This window comes from Aspergillus ruber (assembly GCF_000600275.1).
Source record: "Aspergillus ruber CBS 135680 unplaced genomic scaffold scaffold00002, whole genome shotgun sequence".
Lineage (NCBI taxonomy): Eukaryota > Fungi > Ascomycota > Eurotiomycetes > Eurotiales > Aspergillaceae > Aspergillus > Aspergillus ruber.
Window position 1 is genome coordinate 224,144 of NW_024467298.1, and position 22,114 is coordinate 246,257.

The window sequence follows — 22,114 nt, forward strand, 5'->3', positions numbered from 1 at the left end:
CCAACACTCAAATCCTCCACAAGTAACTAGCATCGTACAACAACAATTCCTCGCAGGAGAGAAGCCCAATATACGAATCCTCCGCTGATTTACCACGTTGAATTTTTGAGACCTGGGGAAAGGGCCAACATTCGAATCCTCCTCGACTCACCTTTGAACAATCTGGATGAAAATCGAGACAAAATCTGAGAAACACGCACCTGGATCAACTCATATAACAACTGTCAGCGCATCAGACAGAAATCCCAGGACCACGAATCAAGAACACACTCACAGCATGAACAGCAGCCAGTTCATGGACCAGGGTCCAGCCATCCATGGGATATTAATATCCGCACCCTGAACCTGCATATCCAAGAGCGTATAAAGCCACTGCTCGAGAGAAGTCAGTACATATTCCATCTCATCACCTTCACCAGTCATGGTAATGGTATCGGCCTTAAACTTAGCGTCACACCTAAGCACCCACGAGCCGTTCTGGACATTGAGCGCCGTAGAGTCAAACTGGCAGTTGGTGAGTTTATCCAGAACAGTATTACGAGCCCTGTTGAGGACCATCCAGATATGCTCGCGGGGAGTTCCCAGCGGCAGTCCAACGAAAATCGTATACTGAAAGTCAGGCTCTTCCTCGAGTTCCATGTCGCCATTGCCGTCGCTGTCAGGTTCTGAGTCGCTGAAGCTGTCGTCGCCATCGTTGCCTGTGACGACACGGCCCAGAGCCCGGTTCCCAGAGGCGCTCCAGCGTGAGTAGCAGTTGGAGTCGTTGGCAGCGGTTCGGCGGGTATTGTTGTGGGAGCTCATGGAGGCTGCGTATTCGGGGGAGTAGGGGATGTAGACGGTGTTTGGACGAATGCCGGTGGGAGTGTTATCCATTTCCACGTCAGCTAGTGCGATTGGCATCTTGTTAGTGGAGAGGTGGTGGTACCTTTTTGGGTTGGTTAGAGATAGGTTGACAGAGATTGTTGATGATGAGAGATGAAGCTGAAATTATGGTCATATTTATACCTTGAGATGTTACTACGAAGCTTCATTGTAGAAATGTTACTGGTATTCTCCATGGGCATTTTTTAAAACCCCAGCCAGACAATAGAGGATGAGAGAGGTTGAATGGCATTGTCACTATCGAGAATACTCCATCTACATTGTTGATTTCTTTGTACTCTGCCTCAAGTTTCAGGCATTCGCCGTGAGCCTGCTGCCTGAAACAAACAGGTGAGCCATTAAAAGGAACTGCGTTTCGCTTCAACAGCCCCTGCTAGTCCATTGGAAAAGGCCCCATAGTTAGCAGGTTACTCTCTCCGGCATGGTGTAATGGTAAACATCGCCGTCTTTCACACGGCAGCTCGGGGTTCGATTCCCCGTACCGGAATTTTTTTATTTTATTTTACTTTTTTTTCACCAGACAATCGAGGTTTTCTCCATAATTTATTGATGTCAACAAAAAGACCAAATCAGCCCTAAGGCCTGGCCCTAGTTTTATTCCCCTTCAAGTAACTACCCCACGGCTCGTCCTAAACAGGTAAAGTCTATATCTCTAGTTCCTAAATAGCAACCAAGCCGATGGTCTCTTGGCATCGTGCCTAAAGGGGCAATGGCCGGTTTCTCTTTCATCACTCGACAATCACATAATGGAGTGTCGCGGACAGCCTCTGGGCATATAAAACATCAATTTGGTCTCTGAAGTTTGATAAAAGAGGCAAATTCCATATCTATTAATCTCTCAAGAAGCATAGCTATCACCACGGCTGATCAACACCGACGGATCCCCATTACACCCGCCGAGACCCAATGAATATCATTTAGCCTCAACCCTCGTGTCTTAATATATCCCTCCAAGAATACGAGAAATCTTGGCTATCCTCTAACGCCCTCTACTCCTATCCACCTGCTTCTTAATTATGTCTCCCTTCGCCGTCAAATCCCGCAAATAGTCGCCACGCCACCATGTGGGCGGAAAAACGACATCAATCCCGCCTGTACGCATACAAACCTCGTTTTCGGAGACGGTTCCTCGTGCTAGCCTTTATCGCCGCTTGCTATATCTTTTTTATTTACTTTCCCGAGCCTGAATTACCGAAGAAAAGGACACAGGATTTCACCAGTCCTAATAAACTCGCGCCCTTGTACGAGGAGAAATTCCCCAAGTTTGTGCATACTTCGCCGTTCCGGAAGGATCCGGATTTCGAATATGAAGCCAGGATAGATGCTATGCTGCAGGAGGTTGAGGGCGCTGCGCTCGCGGAGAATGGGGGTGATTATGGTGCCAAGGATCGCATTTGGCAGATCATGCCGGAGGTGAAGGATCGAGGGTCAGACTCGAAGATGCTAGAGAACAAAAATAATGGTTGGGAATACACAGTGAGTCCTTTTGTCTCGTTTGTATCGGATTTACTTGCTGAACTGTATAGCCCGCGACAGATGAATGGGCTGCTTCCTTCGTCGCCGATACACTATCGAAAGCACCGGAAATCGCAACTATGTACCAAGCATATCCATACAACGTCCTACGCGCAGACCTTCTCCGTTACCTAGTGCTATGGTACTATGGTGGTTTCTACGCAGATATGGACGCCTTCCCTGCACGACCCATCAAGCAATGTCCACCACTTAACCCGCTTTTCACCGAAGAAACCAACAACCACCCCAATGTCTCGTTCATCCTAGGCGTTGAAATCGACGAACCATACGTCGCGCCCAAATTCATGCGCAAATGGCACTGGAGCAGGCCATACGAATTCATTCAGTATACTATGTATGCGCCGCGCCGTTTCAGTCCCATTCTCCGAAAGACCATAGTCCGGGTGCTCGCACATAGCAAACAGCACATGGACCGGTGGACCATCATTCCACCACGATATGACGAGCCCACGGTTCTGGAAATTAGCGGTCCCGGTGTCGTCACAGACGCCGTCCTCGACAGTCTCTCAGAGACACTACCCCCGACACACTCGCTAGTCAACTTATCCGTCGAAGCGGACGAGGGAGTTGGCGATTTGCTCTCGTCCTCAGGCGCGATCCAGAGGCGCGTAACATGGGTGCCGTTTCATAACATCAAAGAGCCTGTATATATTGATGCATCAGAGGCTGCGGATGGAAAGGCCATGGGTGGACTTGGTGTCCTCCCTGTGAGTGCCTGGGGAAATGGACAGAGACATAGTAATGCGGAGGGATTCCGGGGGCCGAACGTTTGCATAAATCATCGATTCGGGGGTTCTTGGAAGATTAATTGGTGGCATCGCATGTTTGGTTAGTATATATTTGCATAGTACATAGCATTTACAGGATTGTTTCAGACATTGAAATGCATTATGTCAACAGTATCACCTTGCAGCACTCCCAATCCGGTAATAGGGCAATATCGCATAACCCCACGCTATACCGCATCCAGCCGGAAAACTCTCCGCAGCTCAGTCTCGTCCTAGCTCCGACTACTCAACATTAACTTCCACTCAACCTCAACACTCACAATGGAAGGAGCCGATATCGTGGAGTCACCGCGCAAGCGACAGAAGACCGACAACGACAACACTTCCTCCGAAGAAGTCGCCGTCGCAGCCAAACCCGCCGCCGACGATGCTCAATTACAGAAGGAAATCGAGGTTGGGATTACGGAGTTTGTTAGCCCGGAGAATGAGGGATTCTCGGGGATTTTGAAGAAGAGGTACGTATTATCTAAGAAAAAGTGTATGGGGTTGAACTGATGGTTGTTTGACAGATATACCGACTTTCTGGTTAATGAGATCTTGACTACCGGTCAGGTTCTGCATCTGAAGAACATCGCGACGCCGGAGCAGAAGAAAGAGAAGAAGGATATCAAGCCCGAGCCAGCGGCTGAGTCTGCTACGGAGAATATCGCGCCCAAGGCTGAAGAAGAATCCAAACCTGCCGAAACTGCGCCCGAGCCCGCCCCCGAATTCAACCTCTCCGACGAGGACCGCACCACACTGAACACCTACTTCGGCGAAGATGCTACGGACAAGATTGTTGCCCTGCACAAACGGGCGCAAGCCTCCAATGCCCGCCCCAGCGCATTCGACAAGATCGCTACCTCCGTCATGACCGACCGCGACCAGCGAATCCAAGTGCACCAAGCCATCCGCCGCGTTTTCAACTCGCAGCTCGAATCCAGTACAGACGGCGAGGGTATGATGTGGATCTCTGCAGCACCGAACCGCAACAAGCGGAATGGACAGGGTGGACAGAATGCACGCGGTGGACGGGATGCGAATCGGAATAACTGGCAGGAGCTTGGTGGTCCGTATTTGCACTTTACGATTTACAAGGAGAACAAGGATACCATGGAGGTGATTTCGTTCTTGGCACGAACATTGAAGACGAATCCCAAGTCGTTTCAGTTTGCTGGGACGAAGGACCGGCGGGGTGTGACTGTTCAGCGGGCGTGCGCGCATAAAGTGAAGGCGGAGCGACTGGCCCAGATGAACAAGACGCTGCGCAATGCGAGACTAGGCGACTTTGAGTACCGCGAGCACGGACTGGAGCTAGGCGACCTCAACGGCAACGAGTTCGTGATCACACTCCGCGAACTCGACATCCCTGGCGTCGACCTAAGCGATCGCGAAACAGCCACCTCCAGAGCTAACGACCTCGTCGGCTCCGCCCTCCGCAGCCTTCGCGAACGCGGTTACTTCAACTACTACGGTCTCCAACGCTTTGGAACATTCTCCACGCGCACCGACACCATCGGTGTGAAAATGCTCCAGGGCGACTTCAAAGCCGCCTGCGAAGCAATCCTTCAATACCCCCAACACGTCCTCGCTGCAGTGCAAAACCAATCCCAGGACGCAGGAAACATCAGCACTGACGACAAGGCCCGCGCCCAAGCAATCCACCACTTCCAAAGCACAGGCAAAAGCGCAGAAGCACTCGAAATACTGCCCCGCAAGTTCTCCGCGGAAATGAACCTCATCCGCCACCTCGGCCGTTCGAAGAACGACTTCATTGGCGCGTTGCAGATGATTCCCCGCAACCTGAGACTCATGTACGTCCACGCGTACCAGAGTCTGGTCTGGAACTTTGCCGCAGGCGAAAGATGGCGGTTATACGGCGATAAGGTCGTCGAGGGAGACCTCATCCTCGTGCACGAACACCGCGAGAAAGAAGGCGACGCCTCGACTGAGACCAGAAACGAAGTCGACGCCGATGGCGAAGTCATTATTATCCCCGCAGCACACGACTCCGCCCGCGCCGCAGATGACCAGTTCACGCGTGCGCGCGCCCTCTCCGCTACCGAAGCTGCGTCTGGGCAATACACAATCTTCGACATCGTTCTCCCGCTTCCTGGATTCGACATATCATATCCCGCGAACGCAATGACGGATTTCTACAAACGCTTCATGGGCAGTGAGGAGGGCGGAAACCTAGACCCATTTGACATGCGCCGTAAATGGAAGGACGTCAGTCTTAGTGGGGGTTACCGCAAACTGCTCAGTCGGATGGGCGAGGATTACTCGTTCGAAATAAAGACGTATGAGAAGGACGATGAGCAGTTTGTTGTTACGGATTTGGTGGCTGCCACTAATCCTGAGTCTGAGAAAACTGAGGTGAAGACTGGGGAGGAAGAGACTGGACAAGGGAAATTGGCTGTGGTGCTCAAGTTCCAGCTTGGCACGAGCCAGTATGCTACCATGGCGTTGCGGGAGTTGATGAAGGGGAGGGCTAAGGCTTATACGCCTGATTTTGGAGGCAGATAGATAAAGCGTGTAACCAACTATATAGTCATGATGAGCGAGAGTTTAGATTATAAAATAAAAGTTTGATTCAACATTAACTTCATTCTCATACGTATTCATTGCTCAAATTAAAACAAACGCATCAATGCCCGCCAAGCTCCCGATGACCATGACCATGACCATGTCCATGCTCATCAATCGACGAAACAGAAGAAATGACACTCGCACGATCCGCATCTGCATCCGCATCTCCAGCCTCATCACCATTGATATCACGTCGCCGCCCGCTAACCCTCGAAATGTCTGATAACGTATCATCGGGATGATTAAACGGTGACCTGGAGCGCGGGAATGCCGCACCTGCACCCGCTGACGGGGGCGATGGCGAGGGAACTGGGTGCTCAGGTGTTAGAGCTAATCCGATTCCCATACCTGGGTCATTTGAGCGGTACGTTTCAGGGAGAACCGGTGCTGAATTGTGTTGTTGCGGGAGAGGGCCGTCGAAGGGTGGTTGCAGGTTGTGTGTTTGGGACGGCATTGTCCAGCCGTCATTGTTTGACGGGACTGAGGCTGGGTCGGTAGCTGCAGCCATTTCCATTTGCGGGGTTGCTTGTCCATGTTGGTTTCCTTTTGGTATGTATACTTGTGAATTGACAGGTGTATTTGCTCCTCCTGTTGCTTTGCGTTGCTTGCGTCGGCGCATGAACAGGACTAGGAAGACGAGGGCTGCTATGAGTGCTGCGCCGCCTACGGCAACGGGGATGGCAATGGCGATTTTGGTGTTTGTTCTCAAGCCGCCGCCGCTGCCGCCGCCGTCGCTGTTGGAATTGTCTGTGGTACTGCTAGTAGTATTGCCGTTTGCTGAAGATGTTGTAGGCGTGACGTCGTTGTTGTTACTGGCAGTGCTTTCATATGGTGATACGTTAGACGGTGATAACGCCGCGGGTGGTGCTTGTGATGTGGAAGTACCGTAGTACATCCCATCATCGTAGCTTTGAGCTCCATTCGGGTCTTTCCCTGAATCTGGCAAGCCGATGCCGTCAGTATCGGCAGCGTCTGGGCGAGCTGCGAATCGTGAGTATGGATCGATAATCCGGATGAACATCCTGCTATTCTTGGGGGAGGTATTCTCACGATCAAATGAAGGCATGTGGTATGGTTTTCTTTGAATAAAATGCGGGTTCCGTTGCCAATAAGACCAGTCGTGAACAAAGAAAAGTATGCTGAAAGAACTCTTAGCGCTCGAAACGAACAAGGCACACTCGTGTTGCTTACTCTGGATATTCTATCACAGATGGCAGGAGAATCAAACAAAGCTAGTTTCAGTCATTAATATCCGGCCATCTTGGGCATCAATATAAGAAAGTATCAGGATGGAAAACTCGAGATGCACCCCTCAGTAAGAATCAAACAAGGTGAGAGGAGAGGAGAGGAGAGGAGAAAAGAGTAAGCACGCGGCTCAAGCAAAAAAAAAAAAAAAAAAAAAAAAAAAAAAAAAAAGACAATAAAAAAGCACACAAGGCTGAGCCGCAGTAGCGTCAAGCACTATCTTACGGCGCAGACGATGCTGATTGCTGGATTCGTCCATATTGAAAGGCCGGAGGGGGAGATCAGCGAGCATCAGCCACCATAGCGGACACAAACACGAGCATGTAGCACATGATACAGTAATATAGATTATCCTGCTCCAGTATCAATATAGCAGCAGGTTAAGCGACTCTCAGACTGCGCAAGTTCATATCTGATGCTGGTTATCGCCCGGAGTATGCGCCAGAGTACGCGCCGGAGTACACATTCCCCTTTGGTAAAGAGTGGTAAAGCGGATGCCGTTGCGTACGCGCCCGAGTAGTGGAGGTCGGGTTATACTTGGAATGGAGTAGTGGGCGCATTAGCCAGAGACGGTGCCATGATTTTGCAGATATCACATTTTATCTGTTGCTGAAGGATTTAGTGTGGGATTGTCAGTTTCGGCATTTTGCAGGATTCCTGCATAGCGATATGGAGTACGGATAGAGCAGATAAACCAGCACTTTTCTCTATATCGATTCTAACTGTATCATTTTGTACCCCAGAGAATGGAAGTAGAGTGTAAAAAAGGTGTTCCTGGATGAAGCGCCCCTGGTAACAATGCCTGGTAGCGAGACGCTTGCAGAAGCACGTGATTGCGGAGATTGGAGATAAGAGCGGAGACGCTCGACGTTCAACATCATCCAACCTACACCATTGTCTATGGGCTATACCACCCTGAAACGCTTAAAATGAGTGGTTTCAAAGGTATCATGAAAGAGGGCTGGCACCCAAAAGGCCGCGATGGTGGAAAAGAAAGCTGGAGAAGCGATTTCAAAGGAATCAACCAAGTGGTCTGTTCATACCACCATCACTACGGGAACGGCAAATACTAATCTTCATGCAGGCAGGATGGATGGGAAAAGGCAAAGACCCAAGCAGCGAAAAATCAGATCACACCTCCACGCCGCTATCCTCGCTTAAAGACCCCTCATCGTTTGGACCTCCTCCGAAACATGTAAAGTACCACGGCCCGTCCGCACTCCCGAACGAAACGACTCCGGATCGCAGTGGTCTAGGCGCTCCGCTACAACAAGAACAGATTTATCAACAGCAGCAACACGAGGTGGAGATTGAGGCACGCGAAGCAGAAGAACAAGCGGCGGAAGAAGAGAGGCGGGCTGCACCTCCGGCACCATATCGGGCCAATACAACGGGACTGAGGACAGATCATCTTCCACCACCGCCGAAGCGCGTGGGTTCCTCAATCACAGGGAGTTCTGCGTCTTCGGGAAACTCGAACTCAAGACCTCCACCCAGTCTTCCGCCGCGCCTGCCTCCGCGAACGAATTCCACCCCCGTACAGTCTCCGCCTGCATACTCGCCGATACCACAACCGGGACTAGGACCAGCGTCGGAGGGATATGTTAACCAAAGTGCAACATCTCGACTGGCAAATGCCGGTGTCTCCGTTCCTGCTCTTGGAGTGGGGGGCGAAAGTCAGGATCGGCGGAGCACTGCCTCACCAGCGGGGACCCCTGTCAACGAGCTGCAGAGCCGTTTCTCTCAGATGAAAACGGGATCGTCTTACGGTCGACCTGCACCCCCTCCCCCGCCTGGACGAGGCACGAGTAACCCGGCACAGGATACTCAAGATACCCCACCGCCGGCCACAGGCTCTGGGGGATTCAGGTCTACGATCAGCAACTTCCGCGACCAACATGCGGACAAGATCGATGCCGGCAAACAAAAGATGGGCAACTTCCGCGAGCAACATTCAGACAAGATCGATAGCGGGAAAGAAAAGATGGGCAATTTCCGCGAGCAACATTCAGACAAAATCGACACCGGGAAAGAGAAGATGGGCAATTTCCGCGAACAACATGCAGACAAGATCGATGCCGGCAAACAGAAAATGAGCGGGCTATCGAAGCGAATTGGTACATATGTCGAGGGGCAAAAGTCTCAGCCTAGTCAACGACCAGCACCACCACCTCCGCGGGCATCAGCATCATCCCCGTCCACATCAAATGCGGGGGTGGAGAGCATAGCTAAGAAGAAGCCGCCTCCGCCGCCACCAAAACGTGCGGATATCCGGGCTCCGTCGGTCCAAACGCCGTCTCCTTCGGGACCTCCCCCGTTGCCGCTCAGTTCCAAACCTAGGATTGTATGATATCGTGTAACTTTATGGTTGTACTTGTATCAATAGAAGATGTGCACTGCTGAATGACCCTAAGAACACGAGTAGTCACTGTACAACTGGTTTGTAGCTGTAGTCGCTATTTCTGCCTAATTGGGACCAGGTCACGTGCCATCCGGGGTAAGTAATCCGGAGATGAGAAAAAGAAAAAAAAAAGATGCAGGGATAACATCTTATCTGTATGAAGTAGGAGTAATCAATCAGTAAATCTATACGGAGTATTTCAATAAAAGTGTTCTTCCACTCTGGTATGTAGTAGTATGTATCAAGATTCACAAGATGTAAATCCTAAATCGTTGGGAGCCGAGGTTGGAAGGACTGCCAATCCCCAACAAATGCACCGCGCGGATCCACCACTCAAAAAAAAAAAAAAAAAAAAAAGCCTGAGGCTGAACGGAAAAGGCAACACATTATTCAGTCAATCTACGAATACTCTGTAGTTCAAAATTGGGTCAGCTCTGCCTTTTGTTGTCTCCAGGTCCGGTAGGCCAGCCAATTGGGCCTCATTCTTTCTGTATAGCACAGCTTTGGCTGCGGATCACCGCTATAAAATTCCTCCACCCTCCTTTTTCCTCTTCCTTCTCTCTTTTCTCTCTATTCCTCTCGACTAGCTCAGTCCAAAAAAGCACACAATGTTCGACTACAACCTGGTCACCCCGTCGGGCCCGGCCACCGTGCGCATTGGTCTCCCTCATGCCTCCCTGCTGAAATTTCCTCCCAACGAACTCCCCGCGACTCTCCCGGCACCACAACTCGCTGAACCCACCTGGTACCAGCCATTCAACATTCCTCCCGAGCTCTATGACCAGCTCCTCGACGTCCGTGTCCCCGTTACCATTGCCTCCCTCTATGCCATCACCGTCGTGCTGCTCAATCGCGTGAACAAGAGTCGCGGATACAAGCCATACGCTTTCAGCCAGACCCGCTGGTTCAAGGTCTTCGTCATCCTGCACAATGTCTTTCTTGCTATCTACTCCGCTTGGACCTTCGCTGGTATGGTCAGGGCCTTCCGCAACTCGATGCCCGGCTTCAATAACCCCGACGGGCTAGTTGGGTGGGCGGATTCGCTGTGCAAGATCGGCGGTCCTCGTGGATATGGCAATGCCGCGCTATACAACATTACTACGGAGCAATGGACCATCCCCAACCCGCAGTTCTCGTTGGTTGAGGGTGGTATCCCGGATCCGCTTGATGATGGCCGTCTGTGGAACCAGGGTCTTGCCTTTTTGGGTTGGATTTTCTACCTCTCCAAGTTCTACGAGGTTTTCGACACGGCGATTATCCTGGCCAAGGGCAAGAAGAGCTCGACTTTGCAGACTTACCACCATACCGGTGCTATGATGTGCATGTGGGCTGGTATTCGCTACGTCGCGGCCCCGATCTGGATCTTTTCTCTGGTCAACTCATTCATTCATGCGATGATGGTACTTTCCCTTGGAGATTCCCCTTGTTGTGCCTTAACTGACCGTGTGGCTGCAGTACACCTACTACACCTTTACCGCTCTCCGCATCCGTGTCCCCGGTATGATCAAGCGGTCCTTGACTACGATGCAAATCACCCAATTCCTCTTTGGAACCACCATGGCTGCCTCGTATCTGTTCGTTAGCTACACCCTTCCCTTCTGGGATGCGCATGAGGCCAGTGCTGGTGCTGGTATCTCTGGGTCGTGGTTGAAGAAGCTTGGCTTGGCCTCCAGTCAGCAGCAGCCCATTGGTGTCCCCAGCGTTGGTTCGAAGCTCCCAGACGTCGAGTACCGCGTGGTCCCCTGTCTGGACACCACTGGTCAGACTTTCGCCGTTTCGCTCAACGTCTCGTATCTTCTGCCTCTGACCTACCTCTTCGTCCGATTCTTCGTCCGCTCCTACCTGTACCGCAAGGAGCCTAGTGCTCCCCAGCCTACCCACATGCACGCCGCTGAAAAGGCCGGTATGGATGCTCTGAAGGGCGTCAGCCGCGAGATCCAAAAGGCTGTCGAGGTCAACGGCGAGACCAGCGAGACAACCGAGGCCACCGAGGATGAAGCAGCTATCAAGGCCCAGACTAGCAATGGCAAGGCTCCTATCGCTGTCAACAACCAGCCCAAGGACTCTCCGATCAGAACGCGCTCTTCGGCTGCCAAGAAGGCTGCGGGTGGTCGCCAGGAGGGATTCTCGCCTGTTAAGAAGGGAGTTAAGAAGCCTGAGGGCGGTGCTGGTAGCTCTCCTGCGCAGACTACGAATCCTTACGGGGTTTTACAGTCTTAGTCGGTTAGACGGTCTCATTTGCATTCTCGCTCTTTCATACCGTGGGCTGATTCTCACCACCCGTCGGTCACCAAAACTAACACCAAAACAAACCACTTATCATCATGAGTGATGACAACACGAGAGCAGTGATGTTTCGTTCCGATAACACGATTACCACGTTTTCCCTTTTCCCGTCTATTTCTATTTCCATTGTTATGCTACATTTCCCACGGAGTTATCAGGGTTGGTTGCTTCTTGCACGTTTGCAGCTGTTTGTAAATATCTTATGTGTCGCTTGTCTCTGGGCAATAGGACTGGTGATGCTGGCAGGTTGGATGTGTATATTATAGATAATATCTAGATATCATTCAGTCGGAAGACTGGATTCGCGCTGTGACTAGAGTCATTGGTCGTCATCCATATTTATTGCCTGGACCTTTCGAGAACAAGAACACTCGTAGTGAAGTATTTTTACCTTGCAAGGCCAGTTTGTATATTTTCCAGGTTCTCAAATACATTGATTGTTTTGAGCTCTACCGGTCCAGTGTCGCTGCAGGGTATTTGCGGTGGATGGAGAGGATCATTAAGATAAAGATGAGGTATTAATTCAATACAAGCCCTTTGCTGGTGTCAATGGTGTTTACTTGCTTTTTCTCTAAACTACAGGCAAGGTATTTTCATCTACACCCACTTCCTATCTACCGTGATCTATCTACAATGAAACATACTGGCACGTAGCCTACAGCCACCTGTTACTATTTTGGCATTTTACATCTCGTGGAGAGATGGGCTATTGACCCGTGATCCTCTCGCCTACACACATGCAAAATGACCCGCATGTATATATGAATTCCTGGACAATGCACAACGGTAACTCGTTGGCAATAAGTCGAGAGATAACCGCGAGAAATTGATCAGTTTCCAGAGCCTCCTCACATCCCACAGGATTCAGATCCGATCCCCGAAGCATTTCGCTTCACTGTCCAGAAAGCCAGGGGCTAAATGCATACGATCTTTTGGAAATCTGGTTTCCGTATGAATCTTGTTGGGGGGAGAATGTATTTGGTGTGGGTTTCAATAGTGCCCCAAATAGCGGTGCTCCCAATGACGATGCAGCTCTAGGCCACAGAAAGTGTGCCGTATTCTTGTCCTTGGCCTTTTCGCCCTTGAATTGAAGGGTTTCTGAGTCGGACAATGAAGAAGTCCTGGCATGTTTCAGGGCTTTCATGAGTCGAGAAGCAGGAACCAACGTGGCTCGTCACCTCCGAAAGATACCGCACAATCCCGGTTGGTGCTTGGAACTTTCTATTGCGCCTCGTTCACCCGACAAACCTGAACCTCAAAAGAGCTGGGCCCATTATGGATTCTACGCCAAAGTTGGTAATCGTAAAGTGACGTTTGAAGCCGATGAAAAGTTCTATTTTTGGAACCAGATCGACATTGGCATTTGCGAGGTCCTGACTCTTAGGGATTTGGGTATTATCATGAATATAGTGAATACCAGAGGATAGAGGGCTTTGAGGTATGGGACACTTTACAAATGACTACTTGAGCTTTTATTGCCGTATTCACTGCCAACAGGATTAATGGTTGTACTAGCACTTCCGTCTCAGCCCCATGTAATCTACTTGCTACCATTTGCAAAATCTATCTGATCCATAACCACGATTACTCTGCACATTCTGAAGGAACTATGTTTTTTTAAGAAGCTTTACGAAGCTGAAGTTACAAGGCTGCAAGATCTGTCTTGTCCTTAGCGGAGAAGTGCCTCGAGGCAATCTCAAGCTCTGAAACCCGAGCAATTTTTTTTCTTAAGTCAAGAACAGATAGGTAGGTTATGCGCTCTCCTCGAGAAGATAATTTCAGATGTGGGGTGTCAACCCGGATTAGACTTACACTTGGTATACAAACCAGGTTGGCTTTGCTTCGAGGCAGACTGCTCTGTACCATGGGGGTTATTAGCGAGCAAGAAGAGGCCTTGAGATTTCTGGATAATGTTTTCAGAGCCCAGCCACTTATGGCATGATGGCAGACCAACAGGAGGAACTTGGCAAGATCAGGGACTACGTCAAGGCACTTAGGTGAGTGTTGGCCCTCAATGCTGCTCTGATCTCTCACGGTCATTCCCTGACAGTCCTGGTTTTATCATACAGCTTCCCCAATGGGAGCGAATTCCGAAACACCGTCCTGAAGCCAGACAAGCACATCCTCCGGGAGCTAAACGAAGAATTGATTGAAGGATAGAATCAGGCTTCCGGGCGAAGAAGTTATGACATGGGGCCATGTCATACTGGAGCCTCTAGGACCTCCTCGGGCTATTACTTTCTTCCTGACCACAGCACCAGCAGGTGCACTAAGCACAACTTCTACTTGCCATTGGCGGCGGTGTTTGCGCAGTGGTGTAAGCAGCTGGGCTCGAAAATTCCCTTCATGTACGGCTGCATGTGGGACAAGGGAGCCGGAAATGGTGACTTCTTCTCTGGGGTATCGTTGGATAGATATGCGTTCAATCCACAACTGACTGGGGCTTGGGAGCAAGAAGTTGGAAAGGCCAAATTTTCGCTGGTAGGCGATGAGTGTCTGGCTCCAGGGCTGACCTTTGGCCAAGAGCCCTCCCATCGACCAACACGGACCTGAACCAACGCGCTTCGGCAACTGCACTGAGAGCTATGGTCTCTTGGGGTTTCTCTCGCAAGCACTCCAAGGATATCCCCCCGCTCGCCTCGTTTTGTTTTGTTTATACTCATTCAACAGATGGCAGAGGCCTGAGTATTATCACGACAGAATCTGGCCATTTCTGAAAGACCACCCTTGCTTCAATCGCAAAGATTCGATCAATACTTACATTGTCAAGGCAAATTTCGACAAGTCGGTATGATTACCGGCTATCTTGACGCTTATGAAAAAGGCATGGGAACTATGCACTAGCTGCGAGGAAGCAATTGGTGCATGTACTGGTATTGCAATCTTGTCCGGAATGATGTTAATTTGACAACAATCGTTTGTTCGACAAGTTACCGGCGATTTAATTTGAAGCACATAGGTCGTCGAGTACGATGCTCCATACACCCAGCACAGGGTGGGTGGTTCTTCTCCGCAGCATATCAATATCCTGACTAAATGGAAGTAGATATGTTGCTCTTTATGGAGCATATAGTTCAGTGTTTTATCGCAATACCTTCGCTGGGGAAAGTCCCGCGAGATCAACAAACAAAAGAATTCAGAGTTGAGGGGGGAAACCACCCTACCTGGGTACAAGTGCGAGAGATGTCCTCGAAGATTAAAAATATTCTAGCAATTGCTCCAACCCAACAGCAGCTAAAATGTTCAATTAAAAGGGACCCAGTCTGAAACCTTTTCATCGAGCAACAACACGGCAGATGGAAAAACATTTGACACAAGAATATCCTGGCAAACTGTCAGCTTGAATACAGGTTATTTTCGGCAAGGCATCTGTTACCCAAAAGACATTAGCAGGTAAATGCACTGCTTTTCAAATAATGGTTGTGATCATTCGAGAGAATTCACAACTAGCAGAATACAGGGCTTCTTGCTTGTTTTTCTTGGCCGAGTATCTGTCAGAAGGGCTCCCTTTCGGAGGCCTCGCTCTGCTTCATACTGATTATGGTGTGGTCCCACTAAAAAAAGCCATCCTACCCATGAATGCGTCCCGGTAGCTCCTGGTAGTTGGAACTCAGCCCTAGAATGCTCTTTAATAGGTATTTGGGCCTCAGACCAATGCGTGAACTTCTGATTTACTCTTCAGAGGCTGTGATGACGCTGAGAACACTAACAGATGAAGACACAAATCGAATCTAAGAAATCAACCAGGCCCTGAAACATCTCTGTGCGTGTGCTGAAAAAAAATTACCACTTAAGGCAGGTACCCCACAGCCAAAGGGTTAGCACAAAACAATCAAAAGGAAATGCATCGACTTCAGAAATCGCGCTGAAACGTACCATTTTATCTATAGCATTGGCTTACTATATGCTTTTATCTTTCTCGGATAGTATACGCAAATCCCTGAAGGGATCTTTCGAGCGGCATAAAATTCAAGCTCCCGTGTCTTTTTCTCCTGACTAAATGACTTGAACAACTTCCGCCTGAGACTCAGCCTTACAATTTTCGCAAGAGGGAATCAGGCTGGAGCCGGCGAACCACGGTCTATTTGACGATATGAAAACCGACATAAACAAAACAATGGACATTCCATAGCGTCAGCTCCAGACAAGCTATAAGCGCAATGCAACGAATTATGCAGTATGGGTAATCTGGATGCAGTGAGGTCTTGAGATGGTACTAAAACAAGGGCTGGACATTTGAAGACACATGCTGTCCCATCCTTGTGGACATATTGCGTGGATGGCCACCCTCTCTACTTGTGGGAAGGCATAGGCCTCGCGAGCTGTCGGTGATACACGACGATGGCAAATTTTGGTAGCTACATCTGTCTATCGCAACATGTCTCAACGATGCTGGGTTTTTGAAAACGTGTGCAATCTTCTAAGGAAAATCATGCTTTTTGTGGAGCCTCGACTATGACACATGGCCGACAGCCCAATTTCCTTAGGCACATCAACCGTGTCTGCTGATATTTGCGTCGTGTATGGTGCAGCAATTCGACAAGATATTTTGTATACTGTTTTACATCCCTAAGGGAAACTGATTTCCGAAGTCGACATTGACAGATGCCACAAAACTTTACAAAAGTCGTGATGGCCAAAAGACTGAAGACGGATATATGTCTCTGGTAGATGCAACGCGGTGCATCTACAAATGGCGGGAGAACCGCAGCTGCCGATCAGATATCAAAAGCCACAGGACAGAAGCAATTCAACATGGACACCGAAATTTGTATACTTGATTCCTCGAAGTTCGTCATAATACCAATCCCTGTTCAACTGTGAACCACTACTGCCCATTTTCCATCGACAAACCTTACTCGTATCACCTAACTGAAAGGCGCTATCAGGGCATACAACAAGCCACGAGCGAAAAAGATCAAATAGGACGCCCAAAGGTCCTCTGCCACAATCGTTTTGCTCGGGCTGTTTGTCTTTTCAGATAAATAGCATCGACGTAGCATATAATACATAGTGACCGGAGAATATTAATATCTTGTTTTACGGGCTATGCAGGCTATAGAGCTCAATCCCGGTCCCTTTATATCTATCCCAATTTATGTATCATATCTAGAACTGATTATCCTTATAACTTTAACAGCCGCTCTATCTCTATCCAGCCAAAATTTCATCCCCTCAACCCTAAAACAAGACGTATAATCAAAGCAGCCAGGCTGCCACGTTCCCTTCAGCACCCTTCCTCGTCTCCAGGGACAAGGACAAGGGCAGGGAAGGCGTCGTACAAAATAGCCTCTGAACCCCAGAAAAAGCCGAACCGAAGGAAAATCAACCCCGCATATTTCTGGACAGCAGCGTGCATGGCGAGATAAGATCCCATGACCCATAAGCATTATGGATCCGGGGTGGTCTAATGCCGGTTTACCGTTTGTTTAACTTGAGACTCGAGGGGACTTCCTTGTTGGTCCCTGTTCGTACATTAAGCAAATTAGGGGAGGCTGTATATAATTAATACCCCACGAATAAGATGTACAGAGTCTGGTGAGTGAACCTGGACCCTGTTCAGAATGGGACCATGCCTTCTACCTTTTCCATCCGGAACCGGGTCATCTGCCCTACGGGATCTTGCAATAATAATACATCCATTGTACAACACTTCAGATTCCATATTAATGGTAACCACCGTGGTAGTGCAGACATCGGTAATTTCTGTCATCTGTCGGACGCGGGATCGAGAAGGGACCATAATGCGGGGTGAAAATCTGGAGATGTCCACGGGGTGGGGTGTCAATTGTGGGTGAGTCCGTCTGAATGTATCCAGGACTATGTCCTCGTGGATCGAAGTAACAGATATGGACAGATTATAGAAGGCATTCTGGTCTATCTACTTGCACGTTACTAGCAATCCCGAATAGAGTTGCGATTCTTATCTACCTAGCTCAACTCATGACCAGCGAACTCATTGGAAGTAATATGGGTTACAGATGACCCTAAGTAGGTGACAACGTCCATGATGCAGTTAATCACAAAATATCTCACGCAATTAAAAACGCGAAAAGAAAGTAATTGAAGAGAAAGCTGATTTCTCGTTCCAGATCCGTATCATCCAACCCAAGATTACCGACAAACAAATGAGAAAAAAAGAGTGATAAAGGATACACACAAAAACATATGCACAGTACAAGAGAAGAAAAAGAAATAAGAGATCTAAATGGGTACTCAGGGGACTGGGTCCATTCGTTAAAAAAAAAAAAAAAAAAAGATAAAAAAAAAAGTGAGCGAATGAATCAAAAAAGCCGGCCAGTGCAAAAACAAAAAGGAAAAACCAATTTTCACTTTCAAAAATAAGAGAAAAAAAAAATGCAGTTATTTAAAATGGTAAAGAGAAAAGAAACCATGTACGTCATGGGCCGAAAAACGATAGGTAGATCGATGCTCAAAATCAGCATGCAATAGATCGAGGCCAAATGATCCCAGTGGTCAATGGCATGGGATATTTCCAACATTCAACACCCCGCTGGTTAGAAAGAGGGAATTAAATCACCCGGTAAACAGGGACCGAGTAGAGCAGGACTAGGACGTTGCTTTCACCGTAACTCCCAGGAACGCGTCAAGAGAGGCGATGGTCGTAATCCGCGCCATGAATGTAATGGACATTCATGACAGAGTCGAACGCGCAATCGAAAGAAACAAGGATCGCTCTAAAAGGAAACGACAAATGACACCATGCAAAATGAAGAAACGAAACGCCATCGAATGCTGCAAATTAAAGGAAGTGGGTGTAAACTTTTGAGGTCTCGTGAACCTCCATCTCCTATTATCAGTTAGCAGCCGTCAACTCGACTCGACCCAATCCGACCCTATGGCTTAACTCACCATCTTGAAGTTGTTAAGCTCCTCCTTGATCTGCTGGGCGAGAAGAGGAGTCAACCGGTTGCAGGTCGCAACATCACCCCGGCGATCGTACTCGCCGCTGGTCCATGTATCATGGAGCTGAATGCGAGGGCTGAAGATCAGACTCTTAGGAGCCATTGGGGGACTCGGTGCACCCTTCGATTCAGTAAAGTAATCCTCGCCGGCGATCTTGACCCGGCTTCCGGACCGGTCTTCGGGTGTGCTGGGAGTACTCGAGTGTGGTGATTCACTGCTGGCATCTCTCTGTTTGGCAGGTGTCGACAAAGCAGGTTCGGAATGGGTTTCTGCATAATCTGTTAGATCTTGCTTCTTGGTGGCTTTGAATTGTCAACTCACTCTTCAAAATTCCCTTCCTAACGGCTGCCAGAACCTCTGCCCGCTCGTTGTCGCTTCCCACGATGCTCTTCCGCGATCCATCTGAGCTTGTGCCGCTCGCACCAGCTCCAGCCTCCTGGGAATTTGGTTCCACCTTGGGGAAGACCGTACCCCCGCGGGGAAGGTCCTGGGGATCAGCATTAACTGCAACATTGTTCCGGTCCGCCTCGACATTAACCATGGACACCTGTGGGGCGCTAGCGTCCACGGGGAGGCCATCTGTCGAAGTAGTGCTCATAACTGACTTGGGACGGAACAATCCGACCAACGATCGTGTCGATTTCTTCATACCCTTGCCCATCTTGCGTAGCATTACTGACGCTGACGAAGCGGTAGAGGAAACGGACAAATTATCGTTGGAACGGTTAAATAGATGCCCTTGGTAATGCGAGTAGATACTTTCGCCCAAGCCACTGGCTTCCTGTTGCTCTGCAATAGCGGCTTGCTCCGCGCCTAGCTCCTCCTTGAGCAGTTCCCGTCGTGTCTGTTCCACTGAGAGTGCTTCCTTTTTCTGCGCATTATTCGAGGCCTTGAGCAGCTCAGAAGCACTTCCAAATGAGAATGCACGTCGCAATCGCGACTTGCCCGGTCCCTTGGCGCCAATGTTAGCTAACTCTGCGGCGCGCTGTGTGGCAGGGCTATGTGCGGGACCCGTGGGCATGTTGCGCTCCTTGGGAGCGGCTTGAGGTGTCGGAGGGTTGGAAGGACTGGCGTCGGCCGAAACGGGTTGCGATAACGGCGAGGGTTTGTTCACTCTTGTGTCATCGGGCTTGCCTCGAGTTGACGAGGACGAGTCACCATCACGAACCTATCCAGTTAGTTTTGGTGTCAAAGAAGAAGAATAAAAAACGTACAGTAGAAGTCGAGGACTGTGCCGCAGGGGTGCTTCCCTCGTTCTGGGCAGGCCGGGTTTGATCAAAGTAATCCTGGCCAGTAGTGGAGGGCGTAGGCGATGCGGAAGGCAGATGAAGCTGTAGATTAATGAGACCAGCATTATCCATGTTACCCCAGCTCCTTCGTCGATATCTCTTGGCCAGCTCCGTCTGCGGTCTATCAGAACGAGTGGTATCATCGGCACTCGAGACCCGGACGTGCCCCCGGGCAGTAGGATGGCCGGGGAGAGAAGCCAGTTGATTATCGTCAACACTTGACCCCGACTGATGAGAAGCGGAATTGGTGGACTGTGCACCCGCAGCACCTTCCGCCCGTCGGTTTCCACGACGATAACGATCTGGCGAGGGTTTGGCGACAGTAGGAGAGGATATGTTCATCAGGGGCGAGGCTGAGGGGAGATTCACGGTCGAGAGGGGTCGAATAGTTTGATCCGATGTGGGCTTGCGAGTGGGAATGGCCGAGTCGTCCTTGGAGAGATGCATTGGAGGCGTCGAAGATACAGGACCAGCTGCAGGATGATTCACAGAATGCGAAGAGCCTCCGGCATGAGCCGTCAGCGGCGGAGCGGACGGGGCCGAGATGGTACGGTTCTCTGGCCGAAGATGAGGGTTCCAGGACTGACGGTTCTGCGGGTTGGGGGTATTGGGGGTATTGTAAGAGGTCACAGCCTGGTGACCATTAGGTCGATAGCTCCCAGAGCTGCCCGCCGGGGCGTAAGGGTTCCAAGACATGGAGGGATTGCGAGCGGTATGGTGGTGATGTTGATGATGTTGCTGCGAGGAAGACGAAGCGGGACGAGTCTGCAGCACAGGAACCGTACTAGTTTGCTGAGGGATCGTCTGGACCAATGCAGCCATGATGTTTTTTTGTCTTTTAATGACTTCTATTTGCTGTTTCCTCCACCACGTATCCTCCCAGGGTTGGATGGTTGGACGCGTGTTTTGAGGACGATTCAGGGGATGACGAATCTCGACAAGCGAACGGGTACGGTACCGCGCAGCGAAATCGACACGAAACAGGGACAATCGGAGAAATCAAGGGTCTAAAATTGGATGAATGTCAGCACACTGCAGTGAACGAGGCTGTCAATTGTCCTGTATTCTCAACCCCTTGGCCTCCCTGTCACGCAAGAAAAAAAAAAAAAAAGATAAGGTCTTATCAGGGAGTCGTACCTAAGAGGATCGATGCAACAGGAAACGAAACACAGAATGCGGTATGACGAGAATCGAGGAGAAAAATGCAGGTTCTTCAAGAAGACGAGGGACGATGGACGAGGAACGAGAAGATGAAACGGTGAGACGACGACGACCTTAAGGGCGAGAGAATAAACGGAACAGCAAGGTTCCAGGATGGTCGGAAGGCGACGTGCTGCTATTGTCGAGCCATGTACGACCGTTGCACACCACCCGGGCTGATACAGAAGATGATGAATTAAGATGAACGAAATGAAGACGAAGAGATGTCAAGGAATGTTCAAGCGAGGCGACTGATGGGCCGATCACTGCTGGCCTTTGGGGGGGTGGTTTGGTTGGCGGGCGGGAGAGGGAAAAGGGGGAAAAGAGAGAGCGCGCGACGTCGGGAGGGGGAGAGACACAAATTACAAGAAAAAGAGATAGAAAAGTGATGAAAAAGAAGTAAAGGTCAATAGAATCGAGATAGAAAACGAGAAAAGAAAGAAAAGAAAAGAGAGAGACAAGAGAGGAGGGGAATCGGGGAGAGGTTGTGAGACGAGAGAAGATGGGCGGATGGTGGATGGATAATAGGGGACACCACCAGTATTACTAGTAAGTACTGGTAGACAGAGAAAGTCACCACGACCTTTTCTATTTTATTTCATTTTTTTTATGATAATTCTTCTGATAGTATTCTTAGTGGCAGTATTATTTCTGCTATTACTAGTACGGAGTACATCATACTATCACTATTATTGCACATTGTGATAGCGGAGCCGACGGGAGACACCCAGAGGATACTTCTTTGTTTTACTTTTGTTCCTGACAGCCCAGCATAACGGGTATATTACTTTTTCTTTCTTTGCTTTCTCTCTCTCTTTACAAGTACTCTACAACATCACTCTCTTCTAAAATACTGCTATATTACACTCTCCTGAATCCACTGTCGTATCGGTGCAACAATTAGCCAATCACAGCCAAGTTCTGCCTCCGGCCGGATCCACCTCCCCTAATTCGACACTATTCCTGTTTGGGACTCGACTCTGAGACTCGAT

The 22,114-nt window shown here is 49.6% G+C and overlaps 7 protein-coding genes and 1 non-coding gene across 8 annotated transcripts; 5 read left to right on the top strand and 3 right to left on the bottom strand.

The window, feature by feature from the left end:
• Positions 1–270: 270 nt before the first annotated feature.
• Positions 271–900, bottom strand: EURHEDRAFT_540484 (uncharacterized protein; the record flags this gene model as incomplete). The annotated part of the gene is made up of 1 exon (XM_040787373.1): positions 271–900. The coding sequence occupies one exon, from the start codon at positions 898–900 to the stop codon at positions 271–273; it is 630 nt and encodes a 209-aa protein (XP_040642531.1).
• Positions 901–1,297: 397 nt separating this feature from the next.
• EURHEDRAFT_t15 lies at positions 1,298–1,369 on the top strand. Its single transcript has one exon. It is a non-coding gene; the product is annotated as a tRNA-Glu (tRNA).
• A 229-nt stretch (positions 1,370–1,598) lies between these two features.
• Positions 1,599–3,331, top strand: EURHEDRAFT_470049 (uncharacterized protein). Its single transcript, XM_040785297.1, has 2 exons — positions 1,599–2,358; positions 2,409–3,331. The coding sequence occupies exons 1-2, from the start codon at positions 1,945–1,947 to the stop codon at positions 3,249–3,251; spliced, it is 1,257 nt and encodes a 418-aa protein (XP_040642532.1). The 5' UTR covers positions 1,599–1,944; the 3' UTR covers positions 3,252–3,331.
• A 136-nt stretch (positions 3,332–3,467) lies between these two features.
• On the top strand, positions 3,468–5,711 carry EURHEDRAFT_446994 (pseudouridine synthase PUS7; the record flags this gene model as incomplete). The annotated part of the gene is made up of 2 exons (XM_040783640.1): positions 3,468–3,661; positions 3,716–5,711. 2 exons carry the CDS (start codon positions 3,468–3,470, stop codon positions 5,709–5,711), a joined length of 2,190 nt encoding a protein of 729 aa, XP_040642533.1.
• Positions 5,712–5,832: 121 nt separating this feature from the next.
• On the bottom strand, positions 5,833–6,840 carry EURHEDRAFT_399172 (uncharacterized protein; the record flags this gene model as incomplete). Its single annotated transcript, XM_040779904.1, has 1 exon — positions 5,833–6,840. One exon carries the CDS (start codon positions 6,838–6,840, stop codon positions 5,833–5,835), a length of 1,008 nt encoding a protein of 335 aa, XP_040642534.1.
• Positions 6,841–7,768: 928 nt separating this feature from the next.
• On the top strand, positions 7,769–9,613 carry EURHEDRAFT_408058 (uncharacterized protein). Its single transcript, XM_040780732.1, has 2 exons — positions 7,769–8,050; positions 8,104–9,613. The coding sequence occupies exons 1-2, from the start codon at positions 7,949–7,951 to the stop codon at positions 9,367–9,369; spliced, it is 1,368 nt and encodes a 455-aa protein (XP_040642535.1). The 5' UTR covers positions 7,769–7,948; the 3' UTR covers positions 9,370–9,613.
• A 415-nt stretch (positions 9,614–10,028) lies between these two features.
• On the top strand, positions 10,029–11,640 carry EURHEDRAFT_373934 (elongation of very long chain fatty acids protein; the record flags this gene model as incomplete). Its single annotated transcript, XM_040778587.1, has 2 exons — positions 10,029–10,820; positions 10,876–11,640. 2 exons carry the CDS (start codon positions 10,029–10,031, stop codon positions 11,638–11,640), a joined length of 1,557 nt encoding a protein of 518 aa, XP_040642536.1.
• Positions 11,641–18,533: 6,893 nt separating this feature from the next.
• Positions 18,534–21,110, bottom strand: EURHEDRAFT_117327 (uncharacterized protein). The gene is made up of 4 exons (XM_040777700.1): positions 21,060–21,110; positions 19,848–20,929; positions 18,955–19,801; positions 18,534–18,902 (listed from the first exon to the last, which is right to left on the bottom strand). Exons 2-4 carry the CDS (start codon positions 20,742–20,744, stop codon positions 18,571–18,573), a joined length of 2,076 nt encoding a protein of 691 aa, XP_040642537.1. The 5' UTR covers positions 20,745–20,929; positions 21,060–21,110; the 3' UTR covers positions 18,534–18,570.
• Between the last annotated feature and the right edge of the window lie 1,004 nt (positions 21,111–22,114).